We start from the raw sequence: 27,057 nt of genomic DNA, 5'->3' as shown, positions 1-27,057 counted from the left end.
TCTGGAAAAAATTAAGTTAAATCTATATCTCATATTGCATGAGATAAATTCCAAATGGGTCAAATATTTAAAGTATGAACACTCAAATGTACTATAAGAAAATATGGCTGAATTCTCTTCTTACTTTGGAACCGGAAGGTCTTTCTAACTATGATTCAAAATCTGGAAGGTACAAAATATTAATAAATCTAACTAAGAATAAAAAACCATTATGAGGTCAAAAAATAACAAGAATAACATATACAAAGTTGAAACACAAATTACAAATCGGGAAAAAGAAGATCTGGTGTTCAAATCACAGGTAAAGGGCTAATCTCCTTAATAAATAACAAGTTTCTAGAAATTGAGGAGAAAAAGACCAGTCAAGAGAAAAACAAAGGGCATTAATAGACAAGTAACAGCAAAAGAAATATAAAATGACCTGTACACATTATAAATGGCCCTCATTCATATAAGATATGTAAATTGAAATTAACCAACCTCATCCCAGAGACAGATTGTTATTCTATTTTCCCACTACTCCTACTTTGGAGCATTTACTTTTCACTACATTCTCTTCACACTGGCACTACCCACCATCACTTTGGGGGAAAGTAGGAAATTTATGAAGCTGTGTCTTTTTTTTTTTTTTTAAATTCTAGATCTCAAACACTTCATTAACAAGGCAGATAGACCTTAACCGGGTAACAGTAGTGTATTATCGCTTATCAAAATAAAATTTGAGTGCTATGAAGTGTGTAAACCTGGCGATTCACAGACCTGTACCCCTGGGGATAAAAATATATGTTTATAAAAAATTAAAAATTAATAAAATAAAATAAAATTTATACTTGATGTTTTGAAACATGAAAAACCCATGTATCATGATGAAAATCAGAATATTCCCTAACCTATTCCTATGAACAAGTATGTTTTTTAAAAAATAAAGTCAATAGTTGAATAATTCATAAGCCGTTCCCTCGGGCCTTATAGCGAAATATAATTTTAGAACTTAGAAATATTCCTTAGTATAAACATCTCCTACCCCATCCATCCTCGGACAAACATATTCAATTCCAAATCAAATTTCTGTAGTGATGTAAATTTACTACTTCATTGGTCACATATGTTCACATGTACTACTCATATGATTTATCCTAAAAATTACTAAAAAGAGAAAAACAAGAGAAATTTTTGTGAGACTATTTTTAATATATATATTATCCCCCTTACATGTCCCAATCAAATTGATTTCTTAATGTCATTATGATGATTTTTCATACAATATAGTATTATTCTAATGAATCCACTCCCATACATCTAAATCATGTTCATCATTAAGTTCCTGTTTTTAGACACACTATATACAAAGTTAAAAGCATCAAGAAAATGTATATCTGCACTCAGATCTCCCACTTAATCTTGAGGTCTGTGTTCTTTTCCTTTTGGTAAAAACAACACATTTTTGCCCTCCAGGAAGGAAGTTTTAAAAAATTGCCATCTCTTTTCAAAATACTTTTAATATACTTTACAATATACTATGAATTTTTTTTAATAAGTTTTAATTAAAAAGAAATCATCTTGTGGAATTGTATTTTCCACAAGGAAAGGAATGGTTCTAGTCCCAGATTTTAAAATTCTCATTGGTAGAAAAGACAACATAAAAAACAGTTTTGAAAGACTGTTAAAATTAAATATCTTCAAATTTTGTCAAATATGTTTCACAACAACATGTGGCATTTCCCCAAATGCTAACATAATGTTTAAGAACCAAAAAGTAGGAAGAAATGGATTGTGGGGTAAGGAAAATGTTTACCATTAGTACCAATTACTATAACATATTAGAAACTACAATATCAATAACGAAAAGATGATCAGGATATTTAACTTAATCAATGAATTCACCCCTCAAAAACATAAATCAAGCATTTCACAAAAATACTATATACACCAAATTGAAAGAAAATGTCCAAATTTTTTAGCATAAAAATTATTTCTTTTGATGTAAATAGGAAACTTGCTTTACTCCCTAAATATTTAGATCTAAGCTGAAGTCTTCAGAATTTGTACCTTTGGCAATAACCAGTCTGCAGATGGAATACTACCTGCAGTGGCTCTCAATCTCTCCGTGAGGCTACAGGACCCTCCAACAAACCAGTCCCCTCTGACTCTATTCCTGCCCCACAACGCATTCCCCGTCTGTATCGGAGCAACCAGCACCATCTAGTCTCTTTTGCTCCAGGCTTGTTCCTGCAACTTCTAATTTACCTCCATTACAATAAATATTTTCTGAATTTAGAAAAAAATCAGACTATGTCTTCATCCCAAGTCCAGCAGGGTTCTGGACAAGTACCTCATTATCAAAGCCCAGCACCAAAGGAAAAGGCAATATTATGGTCCATTAGAGTCCAGAGCACATCTAAGAGTCTCACAACTGTGTTCTAGGACTTCAATCACTAAAGATATCTGGAATTTCAGTGGCCTGGGGACAGAGTGTCTATCTTGTGTTTCTTTGCACCTAACGCCGCACCCTGCCAAGGTCACGTGCTCTGCATGTATTCTCCCTCACGTATCTTCCCCCCTTTCCTCAGCTTGCCAAGGACCTCCTTTCGGAATTCAAAGCTCTACAGCTCAGGGAGAGCCATAACTGATAATCTATATCAACACAGGGAAAGAGCAAAAGAATGATATACTTCCCCTCATTTTTATCCTGAGCAATTCCCCAAAGGTAATAAAAGGCAATCAAGTGATTTAAAGAACTGCTTTGCCTTTCCTTTTAGAGCTCCTACAGAGGAAACCGACCTCTGGTTTGCAAAGGATGCCCTGTACCTGTACCAGTTTAAAAACTATCAGGATTTGGCTTTTAGCAGTTTTTTATGCAATCAGTATTCTACTGGTACAGAAAGCGAAAGTAGTCCCTTGAGGTATGAGTGTAGAGGTGAGAGGAATTCAAGTTCAATTCACTCTGTCTTGATCATAAAATTATCAATTCTTTCAACAAGGAACGCCCATTATAAGAGCATTGCAGGGGGTGGTAATTAGGGCACCTGGGTGGCTCAGTCATTAAGCGGCTACCTTTGGCTCTGATCATGATCCTGGGCGGGAAACCTGCTTCTCCCTCTCCCACTCCCCCTGCTTATATTCCCTCTCTCGCTGTGTCTCTCTCTGTCAAATAAAAATTTTTTTAAATTTATAAAAAAAAAAAAAAGAGCATCACGGGATACTGCATGAACAACTGCATGAATTCTGGTCACTAGTTATACAAGAAATCCTTAAGAAATAAGTAGCTACAACCAACAGTTAAAAATACCAGCTGTTTATATTCAACATTTGTTATATTGATTAGGAAGGTGGAGGGGACAAACAAATAGAGCTAAAGATCAAAACCACTTGTCTCCTAAACAATTTAGATGTGGGTTTTGTTTTGTAGATCTACCCTTCTTCAGTGTGTAATGACATTACAACAAGAAAAACTAATCATTCTTTGAATTTGGAAATCAATATAAAAGTACAAAGCATTAATTCACTGACATCCCTGTCATCACTTCATCATCCTGAACCCAGAACTCAGCCCTTCCACTAGTTTCCACAGAAAGTTATCTCCCAAGAAGTTTGTGATTTTTCCCCTCAAATCTACCTAAAATTAAGGAGTTCCTGGGGAGTAGGTTGGCCTCCCGCAGCTCTGTGTTCTACTCTCTCTTCTTCCCTATCTGGGACTTTAAGGAGCATCTTCTGTTGCTTAAACTCCTTGGAGTTCTTGCTTGCCTAAAGTAGCTCTTCCAAACAAATGCAGCACTATCCCTAAAATAAGTCCTGGGAAACACATTCTTCAACTTGATCCCCCTGCTGTGCTCTCATTTCTCAATAAGCTCTTGCATTCTCCTAGCCCTTGACTTCTTATCTCTAAGTTTTGATGACTCTTTGCATCCAATAATACATGGGCTTTTCTGCTTAGTTCTGAGCTCTAAAGTCTGCAACTAACTGCTCAATTCGCTTCCACCCACTCCAGGCAATGACCTCATCCAATTTGGGCGCCCTCTCAGCTTTGACTTACCTCTGTCCTCCCCATGCTCCCAAACACTAACATGCATCTACTATCAACTCAACTTACACAATACCTGTCTAACACTTTCTTTCTTGAGCTCCAGATTTTTATTACCAATATCCTACCATGTGTTTCAGGGTTCATCAAATGCAATAAAATAGAACTCATCATCACCCCCCCCATACTCTTTTTTCTCACTTTTCTCAGAGTCATCATGTCTCTGATCACCAAAACCAAGAAACCTCCACTTTCCTAGATTCTCCCCACATGCTTAGTCCTTTGTACCCATGTAGACACCAAATTCTGTCAATTCTACTTGCTGAAGATCTTCCATATATTTACCTTCTCTACCCTTCCTTTTTACTCCCCAAGGTTAGGCCTATATATCTTCCCAGCTTCCCAGATAATCTCTGATGTCTCTCTGGCAACTTCTATCTTTGAGCCTTTGCATACCAGGATAATAACTTCTCTTCCCATCTTCTCCCAGTGCTTAGTACCACATGTTTCACACACAACAGACCCTAAATAAATATTCATTAGTTAGGGAAGAGATTTCAAATCCTTGTGATCTCACCTCTTTCCTTTCCTTGGCATTCAGAGATTGCCTCTATCTCTCCAACCTCATGCTTCTTCAGGATTCTTCTAACTTGCAGTTGATTATTTTCTTATTCCTTCATTTTTGGTCAAAGCTTTCTATTATTCTTTATTGTCTATTAAATAAATGAATGGCATGGAAGTCTTCCATTCTAGCTCAAACCTACCTTTCCAGCCTCATGGTTCATATTCTCCCTCTCACGTTCTTTGCTCAGTCCAGCTAAATCCAGTCACTAGCCATCTCACAAAAATGCTGTGGATTTTCCTGACTCCTCGCTTTTGCCCATGCTCCTTCCAAAACATAGAATGTCTTTCCCTCCTCTCTTTCCCTGTCAAAAGTATTCCTTGTTGTTGTTGTTGTTGTGTTTAGGTTTGTTTTTTGTTTTTGTTTTTGTTTTTGTTTTTTTTATAGAGATTACAAGTAGGTAGAGCAGCAGGCAGGGAGTGGTGGGGCGGGGGGGCGGGGAGCAGGCTCCCCGCTGAGCAGAGAGCCCCATGTGGGGCTCAATCCCAGGACCCTGAAATCATGACCGGAGCCGAAGGCAGAGGCTTAACCCACTGAGCCACCCAGGCACCCCAAAAGTATTCCTAGTCTTTTTTTTTTTTTTTTTTAAACTTTTTTTTTTTTTTTTAAAGATTTTATTTATTTATTTGACAGAGAGAGAGATTACAGGTAGGTAGAGAGGCTGGCAGAGAGAGAGAGAGAGAGAGAGAGAGAAGCAGGCTCCCCGCCGAGCAGAGAGCCCAATGTGGGACTCGATCCCAGGACCCCGAGATCATGACCTGAGCCGAAGGCAGCGGCTTAAACCACTGAGCCACCCAGGCGCCCCAAAGTATTCCTAGTCTTAAGACACGCTTTCTTCACAAAATTTACAGATTCCTCCAGACAATTTCTCTCTTCCTTTTCTCTCCTTCTTTGAAACTTAGTTTATAATTTGCTTTGTACAAGTGTTTTTTTCTTCTACTAAAAAAGTTGTTCAAAGCAGTGTTTTTCAGACCACCTGGAACAGAATAACTGGAGTCTCGTTAAAAAAAAACAAAAACAAAAAAAAAAAAGGAAAAAAAAGAAAGAACAAAAACAAAAACCCTCCCGAATCAGAGTTTCGGGAAGGAGAACTAAGAACGCTGCAATCTGAAAGCAAGTTCACCAGGAGAGTACGCAATGAAGCTGGAGACCTTGGAGTTGCAGAAATGGGTCTTGAAGTCAGTCAGACTAGAAGTTGCATTCCAATTATGTGTCTGATAAAAGTTAATTCTCAGGAAAAGCTAACACAACTATGAGTCTGATACAGATTGAAAGGAAAAAAAAGTTGAAGATTTTACTTAACTCATTCGGTGAGGTAACCAGCCAAATGTCATAACCTGTTCAGAAGAGAATCTGAAAGAAACATATTCATAGAGGGTTGTAAAATGGCTCAGACATGACGAAAGGCTACCACAAGAGAATCCAGAAGGATGTGCAATAGCTCAAAGACAATGAAAAGAGTCAGAGGACCTCAAAAACACCATTTAGGCAATGCAGAGTGTTCTACTGAAACATAAGGATTTTTTCTATACCTCTTGCTAGCCGTGTGACTTTGAGTATGTTACTTAACTTCCCTGAGCCTCTGTTACTTTTCCTGTAAAACAAGATTTCATAATTAAAAAAAAAAAAAAATCTTCATGGGATTTGAATGCTTGCCTAATACCGCTATTGTGAGAATTAAGTGAGTTAAGGAGCAACCAAGCACACAATGCTGACTTTTATCATACTCGATAAACATGACACAGTAGTACTAGTACCAGGAGTAGTGCTACCCCTAACTATTAGTTTCTTGACCCTTTCTTGTTTCCTAATGAATGTATTCATTCAGTCAATCAACCAACATGCATAAAATACCTATTTCATGCTAGGTTTGGGTGGACAATAAAATGGTCCCTGTCATCAGCGAGTCTAGGCTAGCCAAGGAGATGAGAACCTAGGTCAGTAATTATATGGGATACAATCAGTGAAAATAAAAGTAGGTGAGCACAATTGACAACATGGCTAACCATGTGTGGAATGTATAGAATGCTTATAGAAAAGCATTATCAAGGGGGATATAAGCTTAATCTTGAAGGAAGAGTAGGAAATCACTAAGCACAGTGTGCTAACAAGTATCATGCTAGATCATCACGTATGTTAACCTTATTTAACTCACATAAGAGCCATAAAATAATAGCTCACTCTAACTGAGTACTTACTACGTGTCAGGTGCTATTTAAAATAACTACCACTATTTTATAAAGAAAAAAATCCTGAGGCTTAGAGAAATCAAGTAAACTTTTTTTTTTCTAAAAATTTTATTTATTTGACAGACAGAGATCACATGTAGGCAGAGAGAGAGGGAGAAGCAGGCTCCCCACTGAGCAGAGAGCCTGATGCGGGGCTCGATCCCAGGACCCCAGGATCATGACCTGAGTTGAAGGCAAAGGCTTTAACTCACTGAGCCACCCAGGTGCCCCTCAAGTAAACTTTCTTAAGATGATATAGCCAGTGAGTGGCAAAGCCATAATTATTGCCAGATAACCTCTTTCCCAAGTGCAGGAAATCACCTCAATTTACTAACTGAAGAATCAAAACCTAAAGAGATGAGATCTCCCAGAGAAACGAATTAGAAATAGCATCCCAGGTTTTAAAGGCCAGGCAAATGGGAAGGAAGAGTACTCCAGAAAGAGGGAGAACATACAAAACCCTGGAAGCATGGAGGAGGTTAGCATGGCTCCAGGAATCAGAGATGTTTGGAACTCAGTATGCATTTCTGGAAAGAGCAATCAGAGTTAAAGCCCCTGGGGGCACCTGGGAGGTTTAGTCAGTGAAGCGGCTGTCTTAATCTCAAGGTTGAGTTCCACAATGGGTTCCCTGCTCAGTGGGGAGTCTGCTTCTCCCTCTCCCTCTGCTGCTCCCCCTGCTTGTGCTCTCTCGCTCATGCTCTCCCTCAAATAAATAAATAAAATCTCAAAAAAAAAAAAAAAGATAAAGCCACTAAAGCAGGCAGGGACTGTGAGAAAGAAATTACACCATATTAACTATTGGCAGATTCCGCTCAGGAGGATATAAAACTATGACAAGCAAGGGAACAAGATCAAAGGTTTAGAAACTGGAGACAAGGCAAATAGTTTGAGACAGCAAAGACTAATATTATTGAGATCAAGAGTTTTGAACTCCAGCAACCTGCCACTTATCATAACCTCAGGAAAGAGAACCTCTTTGAGCCAGAGTCTCCTCATCTGTCAAATGAGTATAATAATAGGGTCACCACAAGGCTTAAATGAAAGAAGGTAGATAAGCACCTACTAAGGTGCTCCGGTCTCACAGGCATTCAATAAATGATGGTGGTCATATTAACAGTAGTTCATTGCTAGTTTTGTTTTGATGCAAATACACTGAGATACAGTTTAGATCTTCTTGAAGGAAGAATATGTTAAATACTCTTCTACCTCAGTTGTCTGATTTGTTCAGACATAGTAGATTGATCTGTTCAGACACAGTAGACTGATTTAGACAGCAAAGTCCCAGGAACACAAAAAAAAACAGATTTCAGGAATGGCATGAGGTTAAGGGTTCAGTTTATCAAACACTTCTTGTATCCCTACTGTGTGTGTCTAACATTGTATTAAGTGGTCCATATCTAAAAATAGTTCAGATGCAATCTCTTTTCACAAGGAACCATCAGTCTACAATATTTTGGTTGATTTCCTTATCCTTGTTGCCTGGCCTCCTCTCTAATTTACAACCTCACCCTCTCAATGTCTGATATTTACACTACTTTTGTAGAAATGATCTTGGTTTCCCTACTTGGTCACCTGCCCTTCTCCCCCACCTTGGATTACTTCCTTTCCTGGCTACTCCAGCTGGACATGTCAGATTATCCAAACCTATTCTCACTACTCTGCTTTAAAGACATCCTGCTCCTACAGTGAAGTTAAACCAATTTTCTCAACAGCTGGTGCTAGAATTCTTTTCAGAGGAAAACACCTCGATGAGTCATTATGAATAGAGGGTATGACTGAAGAATGAGATTATAAAAGACAAAATGTTCTACTTCAGAAATTCACCTGGGGGAATGGAAGAAATGGGAAGAGAAGAGAAGAGAAAGAGAAAAGAGATGGAAGACAGAGGAACTTCATTGAATACCTAAAATACTTTTTAAAATGTATAATGCTCTACCTTATTTGCATTTCTTTGACTCCCCTCATGTCTTCCAAATCTTTAGTAAACCTTCCGTAATCCCCAAGCCTCCACACCTACCCACAAACACATACACAATGTAAGTAGGTTGTTGGGGAGAGGTAAGTGAAGAAATCATGAAGCCAAGTGCCACTGCTAGAAGACAGAAGAAGTAGAAATGGAGACAGCACACCCAGAACAAACACAGCCCATCACCGAACGCAACAGTAGGAGCAGGGCCCAAGGTAATGCTAAAATCACAGATGTCTGGGAAATCGGCAGAACATATGAGCAGGTACTGTGCTTTATTTAAAAGTTGTGTAATAGGGGCCTGAACCAACCTTAACTAGTTAAAAAGCAAAACAGATTCTCCCAGCTGATACCTGGGTCATGATTTCTTCAGTGTCATTGATGATTTGGCACCAACTGCTTTTCCAATGTACCTATTGCCTTCCTCAAAGGTGGCCACCACTGTCTTACCCAGTTACTGCAACAGTCTCCTTGGGATCAGCAAACATTTTCTTTCTCTCTCTTTTTAAAAACATTTTCTTTCTTTATTTAAATAGAACAACTAGGGTAGTGGAGGGAGAGGAAGAGAGAGAGAAATGTCAAGCTGGTTCCATGCTCAGAGCAGAGCCCAACTTGGGGCTTGATCTCAGGACCCCAAGATTATGACCTGAGCCAAAATCAAGAGTGTGAAACTTAACTGACTGAGCCACCCAGGAGCCCCAGCAGACATCTTCTTAAAGGGCTGGATAGGCAGTTACTCCATTCTGCACTGAAGGCCTGGAAGCAGCTATAGAAAATACGTAAATGAATGGGTTTGGTTGTGTTCCAATAAAACTTAAAAAATCAGGTGGTGGACTTTCTGTCTTGCCCCTTCTGTTCTCTACATTATAGAGTCCTCTTTCAGAATGCTACTCCTCCGAATAAACACCTGTTTGTCTTCCCATTAACCTTAGGATAAAGTCCAAATTCCTTAACAAAGTAAATAAATTTCACACCATTATCTCTTCTCTAGCCATTTCTGGATTCAAACTCAATTTTCAGCACTACTAAACTGCTTTAAATTCCCCCAGGTTCCTGGTTCTCTCTTCCTTCCATGCATTTAGATATGCTGTTCTTTGGCCTGGAATCTTCCTCTCTTCCCCCACTCCCCTGATTAGTTAATTCCTACTCATCTAAATTTCAAGTTTCACATTAAGTCTAACTTCCTCCAGGAAGATTTCCTTGATCCCTAAATTCTCACAAAGTGCTGAAGTTATTGGTTTGTCTGAATCTCCTCTTAGCTTGAAGGTCTGTGAGGACAGGAAACTTGTCTGCCACTCACCATTGCATTCCAAGGTACTCAATAAGTAACTGGATCCTTGACTGATGAGTTAAGAAAAAAACCAACCTAAAAATGAAGGGGACCCTCAAAGGCTAATTGGTGGCACATAAGCTGACATTTGTTTGAACTATTCCCTTGAATCCCAAATCTGCTCCTAAAGCATTTTTTGCTCTGCTGATATAGCCTGCAGAGAAGTTTAGGAAATAGACATTACATCGTCCACACTTCCTGATGCGGGAACTGAAGTCCCGAAGGGTTTCACTTCTGCCTTGGTTTCCAGACTTCATCTATTTACCCTCTCCTTGGCATCTGATCTCTTACCTCATGTCCTGTTAGCTGTCTTGCATACAGTGTACTTTATATCTGATAATTATCCTTGCAGAGAAATCTTGGCTTTCCTTTTTGGCCAATACTCACATTTCAGATATCATGTAAGGGGCATATTCTATATGCCAGGCTCATGGGGCTTCCTCTATAAGCCAGACCTACTGGACTTAATCATTCAGGACTCAGGCTGGCCTCATAATGATGTTCTCAGAGGTTTACTTTTATTATCTCCACTCTATGGTTGACAAAAGGAAGACCTAAAGGGAGTAAATAACTTACAAAAGAAAATGGCAGAGCTGGGACAGAAGGGAGGAATGTCTGACTGCTAAACTAGACTTTCTGAGCTCATACTACTTTCCAGTTCCTCTGGGACCACACCTGCTTTCTTCTGGGAGTGCTGCTCCTGTCCAAGCCCCAAAGTCTTCTGCAACGCTCCTGCATGTCTTATCCTGAATCTCACGGACAGTGTAGCTGCGTTCAAGGCTGTCATAATCACGGATACTTCTAGAGCGTGGTCACTGTGCTTGTCCCTGTTTATGTATGACCTCATTTATTTTATTTTTTTTAAAGATTTTATTTATTTATTTGACAGAGAGAGATCACAAGTAGACGGAGAGGCAGGCAGAGAGAGAGAGATAGCAGGACTCGATCCCAGGACCCTGAGATCATGACCTGAGCCGAAGGCAGCGGCTTAACCCACTGAGCCACCCAGGCGCCCCCTGTATCACCTCATTTAACCTGCACAGACCCTAACATGAAAGATAAGGTTAGCTCTGTTTTATGGAGATGGAAGCAGAGGCACAAAGAGGTAAAATAATATATCCAAGGTCACATAATTAGCAATGGGAGAACCTAGGATTTACACCTAGACACTCTGACTCCACAACCTGTGCTCCTAAGCAAGAAGAGAATACACAGGGAGGTAAAAGAGAACTCCTCGGGCCTCACAGGATGACATGAAAAGTATGGGGGAGGTTGAATGATTTGGACTTTAATCACCCCAGATATGAGATCATTAAATAAGGCTGTCTAAGTCATTGCTACCTAAAACAAACTACCACTAAACTTCATGGCTTAAAACAATAATCATTTACTAGCTAACAATGCTGTGGGTCAACACTTTGGCTGGACTTGGTTGAGAAACTTGCTGGTTTTGCCTGGGCTCACTCATCTGGTGACAGTCAGCTGTGGCAGCTTGGCAAGAGCTCAATGGTCCCGGATGGTTTCTCCAGGGTGAAGGCCAGCTTCACGGGCATGCAATCTCTGTGGTTTATTGTTCTGCTATTCTTGTCTACTTAAGATTATCTCCTGAGATTATGAATAATTATGAAACAGGGGGGCTACAGGGCCTTGTAAGTTACATTGCCAGTCATACTGGTGGTTGATGCTGGATGCCAGCCAGACACCTTTCTCCACATAGCCTCTCATCCTCGAAGAGGCTAGCTCATGTTTCTTCCCATGATGACAGAAGCTTTCCAAGACAGTGATAGCAAAGGCTTCTTCAGCTCTGGGCTCACAATTCCCACATCATCACTTCTGCTGCATTTTACTGATCAAAGCAAGTCACAAAGCAAACCCAGATAATAGGAGATGGAGATCCAGAGTCCACTCCTTGATGGGAAGAACAGAAAAGTCACAGTGCAAGAGGGCAGGTATGGTGCAGGTGGGCCCAGTTTGTGACTATTAATTGCATAGAGTAGGTACTTGTTGAAGTAAAAAGAACTTCAGTCTCAGACATGTTATGATTAAGATTTCTCCTATGGTCAGTCCATGCAAAGGTATCCAAAACAGCTGACCCTTGAACGGCATGGGGGTTAGGGACACCAACCCCTATGCAGTCAAAAATCTGCATATAAATTCTGATTCCCCAAAAACCAAACTACTAATAGCCTATTGTTAACTGGAAGCCTTACCCATAAACAGTTGATTAGCACATATTTTGTACATTATATGCATTATATACTGTAATCTTATAATAAAGTAAGCTAGAGGAGAAAAAATGTTAATAAAATTGTAAGGAAGAGAAACTATGTTTACAGTACTGTATTATAAAAAAAAAATCCACATATAAGTGGACCCATACATATTGTTCAAGGGTTAAAGGTTAATTGTTAAGGGATAACATAAGTCTAGAACATAAAAGAGAATCCTCGTTGGACATACAAATTTGAGAGCTGTCAACATGCAGGTGGGTAAGTTTCTGAATAAATAAATCAGAACCTTCAGGAAGACTGCATTAATTAAGGCAAAGATAAACAAAAAGATTCACTCAATCCTTCAGACTACCCAACTGTTTTGTTTTGTTTTGTTTTCAGACTACCCAACTGTTTGAGTGCTCTCTTCTTCCCATGTATCTCAACCTCTCTCTCTAAGAGACCATCCATGGGTGTATCCAGTTTCTGTAGCCAACTCAAAGCCAGTATCACTGGGGAAAGTACAGCCTTCTCTGTTATGTCTAGATGTGGCTACATATCGTCCAATTATTATAAACTAAAAAAAAGTTACTTGATGCCCACACTCAACCCAATGTGCAATGGTAGAGCAGGAATACAATTAACCACAATAAAAACTTCCATTTCTAAAAGGTCAGAATGGAAAACGTGCAACAACCAGCAGTCCTTCATAGTTTTCTTTCTAGGAAGAAATTCCTGCCTTGGCCGTGGAAGAAATTTCCTGATTAACCGATCTGCATGTCTTTGGGTATACCCACAGTACCCCTGGGTTTACACACTCCGGGAGATTCCTCCTTGTCCATTATCTTCCAGGTTCAAAATTTAAGTGAAAATTGGGAGAGTATGCTTTCCTGGAAATGGCTCGAGTACACATGATTGGCTTTTGCAGTTTGCAGGTCAGATTTCTGGTTTCTTTAGCAGTACAATTTCCTCAAAATCTTTGTAGGCTTCTATGCTATTCATCTCCAGTCTGTTACATGTGACAGAAACTATACCCAAAGTTCTTTTCTGCACCAAGCTCTTAAACTTTCTTATAGTATCTATGCTTTACTCCTTTCTCTTCTCATTGTTTTAATGGTGGCTACTTTCAGGTAATCTTTAAAAACTAAGTTAGGGTAACACAGCTAATCTGACCTTTGCTGCAAGGCTAGATCTCTTCGGCTGAGGAATCTTAATGGATGGGATTTAAGTGTCTCAAAAACAGTCTTCTCCTATTTGGACCATAGAAATAATTGGATTTTCTAACCCTGTGAGGCCCCAATTTTCTATACACTCTATTTTCTTCCATCTTTCCTTGCAAACCCATCATTTCTTATGTGAGTTCATTTCTTTCTTGAAAAACCTTCCTAAACTAGCCAATGAGCAACAATTACATTCATACTCTGCTTCTTTCCAAATGCTTCCCGTAAAATTCAGTGATATAAGAAACACGATCAGTCTTCCAAATTGAGGTGAGATTGTTACCAAACATCTTGCAATGGCACTACAAGAATGACTAGTTTCCCAGCCTGAAAGAGCCCGTTCCTTGTTGGCAATGGTCTGACCACTTAAGTAATGCTATCCGTTTTAAGACTTTGTTAGAAGTCCACCATTTCCAGGTATCAATTTTTGTATTAGAGTAAAGGCTAACTCGCTGTAACTGAGATCCCAGAAAGCAGTGGAAGTGGAAGTAAAGAAATGAAAATAAAGAAGCATTTTTCCCTCTCACGTAATAGTTGGGCCAAGACTGACAGGGTACTCTGTTTGATGAGGTCATTCAGGACCCAGATTCCTTCTGTCTTATTGTCCCACCCTCTCCTAGGATGTCTTCCTCATCTCCATGGTTACAGATGGTCACAGACACATCCATAAAGGAGATGACAAGCAGAGCAAGACAAGTTGTCTTTTTTGCAAAGGTAAGGCCAAAGTTGTACTCACTGCTTCTAGTTACAGCGCATCGGCAAGAATGTCCCCACAAAATCATACCTAGCTGTAAAGGAGGGCAAGGAGTCTCCGGCTGAGCAAACATGCACCAGAGGGAGGAGAAGAGATGTTATGGTGGCAGCCATTTATCTGCCATGAGAAGAAGAAAAGATTCCCCAGGTTAAGAACCCTCAGAGATAGAAAGACCCAAATGGGGCAAATAAGGATTTTGTTTCTTAGAGGTAAAGAGAATGACAGTGTGAAAAAAGAATACAAGAAAGGGAAAATCTAGCTGGCGGTTACTTAAGTTTCCACTTTATTATTTCTAGCCCTTTTTTTTTTTTTAAAGATTTATTTATTTATTTGACAGATAGAGATCACAAGTAGGCAGAGAGAGAGGAGGAAGCAAGTTCCCCACTAAGTAGAGAGTCTGATGTGGGGCTCAATCCCAGGACCCTGGGATCATGGCCCAAGCCAAAGGCAGAGGCTTTAACCCACTGAGCCACGTAGGCACCCCATATTTCTAGCATTTTCTAAAAATATTTCATAAGTTTATTTTTTTTAAGAGAAGTAGAAAGAGAAAGAAAAACTAAGAAGAATATCAAGACAGAATAATAGTGATGTGAGGAAAACCAGAAGAAAATGGGAGTAATGAAAGTCAATGGGAGAAAAAAATTTCACTTGACTGACAGAAGACAAGAGAGGCTAGGAAAGGAAATGCTCTTTGGACTTGAAAATCTAGAGATTACTGGTGAATAACTACAGGAGAAGCTAGAATGCAGCAAATTAAGAAATGAAAATGAACAAAGAAAAATGGTATAGCAAACATGGACTAGTCTCTTTTTTTTATAATTTTTTTTAAAGATTTTATTTATTTATTTGACACACAGAAAGAAAACACAAGTAAGGCAGAGAGTCAGGCACAGAGAGAGGAGGAAGCAGGCTCCCTGCTGAGCAGAGAGCCCAATGCAGGCCTCCATCCCAGTACCCTGAGATCATGACCTGAGCCAAAGGCAGAGGCTTAACCCAGTGAGCCACCCAGGCTCCCCTTGACTAGTCTCTTTTAAGAACACTGAGTTTTTAGGAAAAAAGAGATAAGATGGTAACTTAAAAAAAAAGAGATAAGATGGTTATGACTAGCTCCACTTGCAAGTAGACTAAGATGAGAAGCAGCCTCCAGGGACCAAGTTGGGATATCAGGTTCTAGAGACTAGGGTGGCCCAGTTCTAGCTGCCCAGCATATATATCATGTGTAACTTGAACAGCTGGCATAGCAGAGTGCTCTACACATTAGGCTGGTCAAGTTTTCCCAAGTTGGGAACCACTCTTGGATATGGTGGTTGCATCCTATAGTCATGGGGTCTTGGGGTCTCCAGAGACAGTGCCTCTACCTACCTCCAGTCTCATAGTCAGTGATTGCACTTCTGCTTGGATAGATGGCTTGTTCATCGGACAATCAGGGATCCAAGCTGGGTGTGGAAATGAAGGACCCAAAATTCCTTGGCACAGCTGGAGTTTGGGCAAAACCCCCCTCTTTAAAATATCAAAGGAGGGGGGCAATAAATCCATAAATATGAATGGACAAAAGAGACATGAAGCAGCAACAGTAAAACATAAACTTTGGGCTTTTTTGTTTGGCAGATTAAACTGAAAATAGGACTCCCTGCCATCCCAAACTCCCATAAAAAGAGACCCAGAATTATCAAAGTCTAATTAAAATTGGTGCTGTTTCTTTAAAGTGCCAGCGAAAGTAGCAATATTTGTTCCAATACCATAAGGCCAAAATCCTTTTAAAAAAATGAATATTTCATGGAGAAAGGATTGGATTGGATTGTCTCTGAGAAAAATAATTGCTGTTGCAACACGTGCTTATATTTTAGATGGCACAGAGATCACTGTGGGGGGAAGACTGAACAATACTGGGAGATTTACCTTCACCCAGTCATGAGACTTAAGCCCATTGTCCTCTGGAGTCCCAAATGACTGAGGGGGGAAAATCCTCATTCAGATTAAGCTGAGGCATTGGGATATGGAAAAAGAAACCCAGGGATAAAGTATCCTTTAGTGGGAAGTGGCTGAATATTTCTGAAGGATGAGAGGGATGAGGAGACCGAGAGATTAAGAAGAAATGCAACAAAATGGGGAGGAGGCATCTGAAAGTTCCTTTCTTGGGCAGTTTGTTAGGTCTTTTCAGAAAGTTATTACAGAACAATATGGTGGTGGCTGACAGGGAAGATTGGCTAAGATAGAGCAAACCAAATGTATCCCCTTTATTTGCAAGTTTTATCAGAGGAAGGCTCTGTTTCCTTTTGCAGGAACCAGTCAGGTCAGCACAAATTCAACCAAGCTCTTAAACACTCAGACACTCTTTGGGTCGGTATATTATACAGGTATCCTTTATGCATAGGACAGTGTCATTCTAGGGCAAGGTCTATGTCAGTCAATACCTATTTCTGTAGTGTTGAAAGGGCCACACTTCCTCTTCACGCTGAGAGGAACCTCCATATGTTAGGAGTCCACCAAGAACTGGCTGCCTGGCTACCTGCTCAGATGACCACCTCCCAACACCTGAAATAGAACTTTGCTCTGTGCTCACCAGAGGCTTCAAGAAATAGCCCAATTGCATAAGATAGACTGGGAATGGAAAAACACTCTGGCAAAAGCATAAAGGTGTGGTTAAAGACTAGAGTGCCATTTTCATGTGGTTGGGCTGTGCCTGGCTGGTAGTTTAAAGGAGTTATGCTGAGCCACACTGATTGAGGGAGGGTTTTATTGATTCTGCTTTATTTTTTAATGGGGGAGACTTGAGCATTACAGGCTAAGGATAAAGACACAGCGAGAGTCAGTGGTTAGAGTGGTTAGAGATTCAGGAAAGAAAGGGCATAATTAATGGAGGACACCAACCATAAGAGGTTTGTTCAGTGTACAGCATCTGTTCAGAAAGGGAAATTCGGAGATTCTTTTAAATTTCTAAGTTAAGAAGCAGGCATTCCACAGTTCCCTAGGTAAATATTCATCAAGTATTACAAAGTGGTAAGACTTTTTCAGGTTCATTTAAGTTGTCTATTAACTTACTCCAAAACAAATATAACCAGCAAAGATCCCACTGGAGTACTGGTATGGAGAAGGGAAGCTTAAGTCTGGGAAATAGCTAAGTCATTTGAGCTTTCTATCAAAAAGTGTCATTGGTAAATTAACAAGCCTGTCTGTAAGCCTGTCATTGAGAAGGGATTCACAATAAATAGGGCACCTAATGTTGATGAAAGATGAACAAGACATTAAATCAAGCTTGGAAATGCAGACAAGAAACCAGGTAAAGGGCACAGCAAGAGTAATTTACCTGCTGTGGTGAAATGTATTTATATACTATGTACACAATAGCTGCAAGAGAAAAATAACACTAACCTTTAAGTAGCACATCTGCATATTTCGTTCTTCTTATCCTCTTCTTAATGTAAGATGTTTTCTGCAGTAAGTACCCTCCCTAGGTAACATCACCATATTCCTGAGGCCTCTAGACGGCCACAGTACATCCACAGGAAGTCAAATTAAAGAAGCAGCAGCAGTGATGAGTTAGCGTGGTAAAGCCTCAACTTCCTCACCTACAAAATGGGGATAATAATAGTACTTAAGTTCACAGGAGGCTGTGAGTGGTGGTTGAGAAAGTTTATAAATGCCTACTGAATGGTAGTCTGCATGTTTTATCATGCATCTGAAATTCACAGGAACAGAGTATAGTCCGATAAGAGAGAGGTATCATCAGTGTGTTTCTACCAAGGACAAAGAGCTCTGTGGCAGCAAAAAAGGATCTGGGAAAGACAGGGTAGAAAGGGCAGGTGTACAGTGAGGAAAAGACAGACCTGATAGGCATGCCAGGCAGAGGCTTTGCGGGGATGGAGGGTTCAGATGAGGAGAAAATTAACTCGCAAGATTCAAAGACAGTGTTTAGTGCAGACTTTATAGGTCTAAAACTGAAAATATGGTAACTGAAAATTAAAGGAGCCATTATTGTTGTGGTTGTCATTAATAAACAGTATGACGTGGTATGATACCATGACAGTCTGGGAATTCTTTTTTTAGGATTTTATTTATTTATTTGTCAGAGAAAGAGAGCACAAGCAGAGGGAACAGCAGGCAGAGGGAGAGGCAGGCTTCCTGCTGAGCAAGGAGCCTGAAGCAGGACTCAATCCCAAGACCCCAGGATCATGACCTGAGCCCAAGGCAGACGCCCATCTGACTAAGCCACCCAGGCAGCCCTGGGAATGTATTTTTAAATAAGATTTCAATGTCTTGCTAAAGTTGGAACTGATAAGGCAGTTTGTATGTATATAGGGCTGGAGCTGAATTTATAAATATCTGGAAAGATGTACCTGAGATAAAGGAACATAAAGAGAATAAAATTAGTAAGAATAAAAAGAATAAAATAAAAGAATAAAATCTAGTAATTGCTCTGTAAATTTATTTTAAACAAGGCATGAATCAAGAGTGATTATATACAGAGAGACAGAGACAGACATGTCTATTTAATCTAGTATCCTTTTAGAATGCACTTGGATAAAAAGCTAGAAAACAGAAAAGCAATTCTTAACTGAATAATGAAAAAGTCACTTTTTTTTTTTTTTTTTTTTTTGGTAGGCTCTACACCCAACACAGAGCTTGAACTCACAACCCCTAGGTCAAGAGTCACATGCTCTACCAACTGACCCAGGCAAGTGCCCCTGAAAAGGTCACTTTTTAAAAATCCTTTGCCTCCTAGTTAGCTCTAATTTTATAAAGGAAAAGTCAGTCATTGTAAAGTATATTTCTATCTTCCTTTCTTTAATATATAGCACAACAGCTGGTATAAGTATATGATAAATTCTTTTGATGATACTGTAGAAGGGAAGAGTATGAGCTTTTTGGAATCCTGACTGCCAATCCTGGAATCCTGGCTTTGTGACCTAGAGCAAATGATCTCTCTGTACCGTAATATCTTCATTTGTAAAAATGGGATCGGTATAATGTCTACCTCAATAGGGTTATTATGAAAATTAGTTTATTCAGTTCTAAGTGCCTGGCATACTAGTAAGTACACAGTCAATGCCAATTAAATATTAACAATGGCCTTAGCCTTCAAGTGTTAGCTTTCAAGGAATCCTAGCAAGTGGCTTTATCCAGGAAAAGGTTGCAACTTAAACATCTATTAGTATATTTGATAAGGAAAAAAGAAGTCTTGTCTATAGTTTTGGCTTTTACTGGGACAATTTGTGTCACCTATCCTACACTTTCCAGAAGATCTTTAATGGTAAGGCATACAACCATGAGAACTGGTAGCCACAGTTCTGTCTATGGCCCAGACTAAAAACTCCCTTCTAGCTTTACCTTTTCACAGGCACACATAATGCTGACCAAAGTGGTGTTCCTGGCTCTTGAAGAGCTTCAGTCTTTATCTGCACTTTACTACCTTCATTAGGACTGAAGATTGTTGACCTCTGTTAGTAAGGTGCCTACATGCCAGGGTCCCTAGTGGCCCACACTCCAAGGTAGCCCATGAAAGCAAGGGTTGGGTGGCTTTTCTCTAGGAGGCCCTGTTAAGAGGTATGCAATTCACATAGTCAGGCTCATTGTTGAGTCACTGCTAGGGTATTAACTGTTACTGCCTTACCACTGTACACCAGGACCTACCCCAGTGAGCTGTACATACTAGGTACTCAAAGAGTTGAACTGAAATGAACTGAGAGGCTGCCCTCATCCCTATTTATTCCAAGCCCCTGAAGCCTCCCAGACTAGCCATTATCATCCTGATTCTTATCTCCATGGTTACTTTTAAAATCCCCTAATCTGACCCAACTCTCATTCCTCACCGTCCTTCAAACCCTTTCACGACGTACTCTGGATCTCCTATTCTGTCACCTGCAAACCTCCCCTGTATCTTCAACTTCATTTTGAATGATTTCTCTACTTCCCTGCAGAAGCTGAAGACTTGCTCCTTAATAGGTCTCTCAAATGGAGGCCATTTGTTTCTCACATACCCACAGGAGATGGGATAACTCTTGGTCCACATCCCTGCTTCCAAACTATTTTCTCCTTCTTTCAAAAACTCCAGCTCCTTTGAAGTTCTTGTCATGCAGTTATACCACCCCAACAGGAAATAGATGGCACACTTCTATCAAGTTGAGGATGATTTAATAAAGGGGTGATTTGCACAAGTATGAATGAGGGAAGGAAGGCACAAGGGATAGTGCAGTCACTGAGGGCTAGTAACAGTGGAACTGTCATCACCCCTTGGCCTGAAAAAGGAAAGAAAGGGAGATCTGGGGCCCTGGAGAAAGAGGTGTAGAAGCCATGCTAAAGAGCAGAGACCACTCTCCCCCATTTCAGGGACACAGGCTCCCTACATCAGATCTGCTGAGGCTCCCCATTGGCCAGATTCAGCCAGAACCAGACAGCAAGGAAACCGCTGACTGAATCCATAAGTTTCAGGTCCCATGGCTGCATGGCATAGAGAAGAGTGAATCTTGAGGGACTCATGGAAGATATCCTGCTTTTGCCCCAAGTTCTTTTTGGTTGCTATCATCTTTCAAACTCTTACTTTATGAAAACTTGAGCTCATCTTCCTCTCCACCCCTTAGTGACTCTGGCATCCATGTGGGTGGCCCGGGTATCTTTTTCATCCATTCTTACAGTTATGCCCTAAAAACTACTATCAGTAATAACACAATATTGACTTCGAGCATCCCACCCTCTGACCGCCACCTCTTATCTCTAAAGTTCAGAGGCTCTAGTTCTTTCATTGCAATTTTTCAACCCTCTTTAGGCTTCCAATCCCGACCTTAAATTCTGTCACTAGTCATCCACTCTCCTACCATGTCCAGAGAAAGTTCCATGGACCTTGCTCCTTTGAGAAGAATCTTATCTCACTAATGCAGTCACCTGTCAAAAATCAAACTTTGGTTAAAGCCAACTATTTCCCTTTTCCAGTGGGGAAAAAGACATAAAATTATGCTGACTGATTTATCTCTAAATTTATTATCACAAGCTTCAAATGGGCATTCCAATCTGCCCAGAAATCCTACACCAATCCTGATAAATATGCCAATTACTTTTCAAGATGATTATTTTCTAACTTCTCCTAGAGCCTCTCACACTCTGTATCCCGTACTTCCACAGCCTCATCTATTCACCACCAATTCTGTAAGCCTCCCAGTACCTGCATTATACCCCTGCCTTATATCCTGTTACCATGGGATAAGGGTCCCCCCTCCTGTCAAAGCCCAACCACTCCACTTGTGCTGTATATTCCAACCCTCTTCATCTTTTGAAGAGCTTTGTTTCTACTCTCGTTCCCTTTCTCTCTTGCATCAATTTTCCTCCACTGGATAATTATAAAATTCAAATGATTATGCCCAGTAACTTCCATCTTAAAATATAAGTTTCCTCAATTCCAAATTCTCCTTCATTTCTCATCTAATTTCTCCATTCCCCTTCAAAGAAAAATTTGAAATAATTGTCTATAGACACTGCTTTTCTTCATCTCCCATTCTCTCTTTTTCTCATTTCCAACTGCCTTCTACAACCACGATTCAATGCTGCTTTTGCTTAGATCCTCACTGACAAATGTGTTTTCAAGTCATCTGATCCCAGCTATGATCAGCATGTGATATAGCTGACTGCACTCCCACTCTTGAATCATTTTCCACTCTTGGTTTTTATGGACACTGCTCTTTCCTGATTTTCTTTCTATCTCCCTGGCTTTCCCTTCTCTATCTTCCTTACTGGCTAAATCTCCTTTATCAGACCTCTAAATGTTAATGACCCCATATTCTTCTCAATCCTGAGCTCTCCAATGTAGTTGACACTAAGCCACATGTGTGTACTTTAATTTAAAATAATTTAAAATAAGTAAGATTAGGATTCAGTTCCTCATTCTCACTAGCCACATTTCAAGTGTCCAATGAGCAATATAGATAGTAAGCAACATGAACATAAAATCTTCCCATTGTTGAAGAAAGTTCTATTGCACAGGACTGACTTAGACTCCCTCTCTAGGAGATCTTACCCAGTCTTGTGGCTTTCAGTGCTATGTAGATGTTGACTTCTAAATTTATACCTCTAGTTCTGACCCAAGCTTCAGATTTGTGCATGAAACTACCTATTTGACATAATCACTTGGATGTCTAACAGACTACTCAAACTAACAACCAAAACAGAACACTTCATTTTCATCCTCTCCTCCCCTGTGTCTACCCACAAAAGCTTGTTTCTCCTCCTGTCCATCTATTTTTAGCAAATGACACCACCCAACCAGTTTTGAAGCCAAAATTCTAGGAGCAGTCTTGATTCCCAATATCTAATCCATCAACAAGATTTAATAACTCTAGCCATAAAATATATCTGAAATCTTCTCAAATGGTCTTCTACTTACACTATCATCTTTCAGTCTAAGTTTCTTGTCTAGGCTATTGTCCTATCCATACAAGCTCCCCTGTACCTAGATCCAGCACATAGCAGGTGCTCATTAAATATGTTGAAAAAATTAACAGGCACAATCCTACTGAACAGTGTAAAATAATCTTTACTTTTTTTAATATCATGAATAATAGATATTTGCCACAGAAGCTTTAGAAAATAGATTTTAAAAGATAATACACATCACTTCCCAGACAGACTTTACTTACAATTGGCTATGGCTCAATATCATTACTCATTTTGTCAATTACTAATACATTTTTCATGTTTTCATAGCACTAATTTACTTCCATGCATCTGTAACCTATGTGGTCAGTGCAATTTACTCCCCAAGAGAAATTTTAGTTCCTGCTTCTTGTCATTCAGCCTTGCCTTTCTTGATTAATCCAGTACAGCTTCTTGACCTCTTGATTATCTACATATTTTGTGCCTGTCACAGACCAGCAGAGATTGATTTTGTTCAGGAGTTCCCAACTTTGTTCCTGTCCCTGCCTGCCACCCAGCTCCTCTCTGCACTCAACTTCCTTGTCAGAAACACCCAACAGTTTGACCCTAGCCTTAATTCAAAATAACTCAAGCAATAATTTCAAACAATATCTGCTACTCCTCCCTCTTTGATTAGCTCTGTTTACTGGCAGCCCTAAATATTCCATCATCCTCATTCATTCCAGCTGCATGCCAACGGGGTCAAGCTGGTATTTCCTACAGATACCGGTAATTACACAAGTGAGGTGATGGGGTAAAGGAGAAGGCAAGAGTGTCTTCTGAGACCTGCAGTCTAGTAATTATTAATATGCTTGACATCTGCATTGCCTGTGTCAGGTTACAAAGTCACCTGGGCACGGTATTTTCACAGCAATCCAGATGCTATTATTTGCCTAACCAACAATCATCTCTCCTCTACCATCCTCTCCAACTTCCTTCTCTCCAAGAGACCATTGTGTTCAGTACCCACCCTTCATCAAATAGCCAGATACAACACGTAGCTATATGCCATGCTCCACCCTACCCCAGCCAGCTTTTATGAGTTAGTAAGTGATATAAATATGGCCAGAGAGTGTGAAAGAAAGTCTGTGACGAGTTCAGGAAAATGTTTCCTCACCCTTAAAAAGAAAGACCCAACGACAAGATAATGTCCTTTTTTTTGGCTCTGGAAATTTCCCCATCTGGATGTAATTTCTGAGGCACTAACATCTTCTTTGAAGTATGAGGGGAGATTCATAGGTTAAAGCCATTGCTGGGAATGGCAGAGTGGGCAGATGAAAGAAAACTACATCCTTTGTAATATACTTACGTTGTTTTTTTACACTGTGCCAGAGGCCCTACCTCTGGACTTTGAACTCCGTATTTATAAGCCCAGGGGATTCTGATTTCATCAAAATTTGAGGCACTAACTTCTAAGCATGCAACTACAAACTTTCTCCACCACTTCCTCGCTGAAAAATCTTAGGCAAACTATTTTACTTTTTATAGAATCCGTGTCTTTAAAGAGGGAAGTAATATTCACCTTTTGGCTTATTGTGGGGGTGTAGGGTTGAGGATTTGATGGGAAGACTGAATCTGGGAAGCGCTATGAAATTCATCAGCCAGAAAATGATGCTACCAAATCCTAAATGTTTCCCTGACTGCTGGTAGACATTGACACACTGATTAGATAACCTGATCCCAGGTCTCTCCTGAGAGACTGCATTTTAAAAGACACTTCTAGGATCTAGGCAAGTGTGATAATCAAGTAAGCCTGAAATTTAGAAATGGAATACCGTGATACTCCTATGTCAGAGTTGGGATTTCTGGTTTCTAAATCTAGATCTAGATCTAGATCTGCCACTATTTCACTTGAGCAAACTGTTTTATCTTTCAGGACCTGTTTATTCATCTGTGTACTTGCCCTGTACAATCGACAGTCTCTATGGCACTAATGGCAAATTACACTTGGGGTGAGGGGACTTCTGTAATCTCAGTATTCTTATATTGCTGCAATACGGATTACACAGGCAACAACAACAACAAAAAGGCAAAGTTGGGGTTACGGGAGGGGTTGGCTTTGTGGTAAAATTAACTGAGTAATAATTGTTGGACGCTGCCTTCTCTGTTCTGCTACCTTGAGTCCCTGAGCTTCCACTCCTCTCAGGATCGTGGCCTAATTGGAGGTGATCACCCTCGGCCACTCTGATCACACAGATTTGTGAAAATGTCTAGAAAAGTTAAAAATACGAGTATCCAGAAAGAGATTCTGATGAAGGCCCGAAATTTAATTTTTTGCACTGAAGTAACTTTTACTGGCAAGCACAGTAATGTCTGCGTGTTGCAACAGAAACTTTTCCCTTGGCATTTAAAAAGAAAGAAAGAAAGAAAAGAAAAAGGACAGAAAGGAAGGAAAGAAGGAAAGAAGGAAGGAAGGAAGGAAGGTAGTAAAGAAGGAGGAAAGGAAGGAAGAGAGGAAGGAAAAAGGCAATGTATGCTACTGGCCTCAGGTGGAATTCACAAAGTTAGTGGCGCGGGAACACCTCCTATCTTGAGAGCTCCGGAGCCTTTAGGGTGCACAGGTGTCCTGACCTCGTCACGGATGGAAATCACACTTCTCTTGCGTTTAACTCGTCAAGTATCAGTTTATGGTTGGGAGACAGCCGCGTGGAAGACGGGAGGGAAGCGACCAGCGTCCCCAGAGCCAGCACTTCCGCGTCTTTCCATGAACTCCGCCCAGCGCAGAGAAGACCCGCCCACCAGGAGGCCGACACGCCCCGTTTGCGCCTCCTGCGCGTCAGTACTTCTTGAACTTTGACCGCTTCTGAGCGGCGGCGCCGGGAGATAGTACGCATGCGTCGTTTCTTTGCATGGCTAGCGTCCTTATCCTAGTGGCGGCGGGAGCTGCGGTGGCCGCGCTGCTGGCACTGCGGCTGTGGGTTGTGCTCCATTCTCGGGTCCTCGGGCCCCGTCAGTCTTGCAGTCTCTTGGTGGTGGCTGGGTCCGGTAAGTATTGGGCGGTGACTGCCGAGTCGCTCCTGGGTCGGTCACTACAAACCCCAGAGTACACCGCGACGCTCCTATCTAGTCTCCTTAGCACTTTTTGGAGCATTGCATGCTGAGATTTGTAGTTCCCTTATGTTAACCGGAACCGGTCCACCCAGCCGGGGCAAAATTCTGGTTTGCTGACGCGGCCCAGTCATCTCTTACCGACAAATGAGTAACTTACACTTGTCTGTAATTAAGCTTCCACGTAGCGTATGTTATTTTAACAGATTATTAATGAGCAGAGAGGACGCAGAAGCCTTATGATGCTGACTTACTATTTTCCTGAGTAGAAATTGCCGTTTTGCATGATTAACCTAGGCATTTTGTATTTAGTTTAGGAAACATGAATACTACATGATAAATGAAGCAAAGTGAATTGTCACATTTATAAATATACAAATCCATGAGGTCAGAAACAATTATCTACTGACCATAGAACAATACACGTTTGAAAATATTGTGTCAGCATGCGAACAGCAAGCTGCGCTATCAGGTAATACAGTTTAAGAGTCTACCAGCTCTGCAGGCCCTCACAATTTTATAGACTTTTTTTTCTTGACAGACAGAGATAACAAGTAGGCAGAGAGGCAGGCAGAGGTGGGGGGGGGTGGGGGAAGCAGGCTCCCTGCTGAGCAGAGAGCCCGATGCCAGTGCGGGGCTCTTTCCCAGGACCCTGAGATCATGACCTGAGCCGAAAGCAGAGGCTTAACCCACTGAGCCACCAAGGTGCCCCAGGCCCTCACAATTTTAAATGACTACGTTCTGACAGAGATAGAAATATTGTGTAGATTTAGAAATGCTAAGAAATTGTATACAGTTAGAATAATATTTATATTATTAGCAAATGTTCTAAACTTATGCTCAAATACAATTCATTACTTTCTTCACTTAACATATGGTGAGCCATTGAGACGTCAGACACTATGCTAGACTCTAGAAATAACAAAACCGACTACTACTACTTGCCATGGAGTGGTGATTAGGTAGTGAAGCAGTTTGAAAGGTACAAGGTACAGCGGTGAATGAAAAATAGATGACAGAAAAACTAACAGGGAAAAAACAAAACAAAACAAAATGGATACTTCCTATAATCTGAGAAGTGTCGACTGCTATGGAGATCTTCAGGAAGGACACCATTTTATCTGAGCTTGAGACAGGAAAGTTCCTGGAAGAAGTGATGTCTAAACTGAGAATTGTAAGATGACTAGGAATCAACCAAAGAGATATTGCAGACTAGAAGGGTGTGAAAAGAAGTTGATAGCAATTGGAATGCCCAGAG

The 27,057-nt window shown here is 40.4% G+C and overlaps 2 protein-coding genes across 4 annotated transcripts in view; one reads left to right on the top strand and one right to left on the bottom strand.

The window, feature by feature from the left end:
• The window catches only part of TLCD4 (TLC domain containing 4), a 101,706-nt gene extending 76,280 nt beyond the window's left edge, over positions 1–25,426 (bottom strand). Inside the window, exon 1 of one of the 3 annotated variants that reach the window (XM_059375465.1) lies at positions 25,323–25,426. The gene's annotated coding sequence lies outside the window, so the exon portion shown is untranslated. Of the gene's footprint in view, positions 1–17,723; positions 17,917–25,235 lie in introns of those variants that run through there. The other 2 variants (XM_059375466.1, XM_059375461.1) reach the window with 2 other exon arrangements.
• A 77-nt stretch (positions 25,427–25,503) lies between these two features.
• ALG14 (ALG14 UDP-N-acetylglucosaminyltransferase subunit) overlaps positions 25,504–27,057 on the top strand; it is an 88,619-nt gene continuing 87,065 nt past the window's right edge. Inside the window, exon 1 of the mRNA XM_059375467.1 lies at positions 25,504–25,736. Within this exon, the coding sequence (XP_059231450.1) occupies positions 25,601–25,736 (136 nt within the window). The 5' untranslated portion in view covers positions 25,504–25,600. The remainder of the gene's footprint in view (positions 25,737–27,057) is intronic.

The sequence above is a fragment of the Mustela nigripes genome, chromosome 14 (assembly GCF_022355385.1).
Source record: "Mustela nigripes isolate SB6536 chromosome 14, MUSNIG.SB6536, whole genome shotgun sequence".
Taxonomy (NCBI): Eukaryota; Metazoa; Chordata; class Mammalia; order Carnivora; family Mustelidae; genus Mustela; species Mustela nigripes.
Note: the sequence above shows the minus strand (reverse complement) of the source record. Positions and strands in the feature narration are given on the sequence as shown.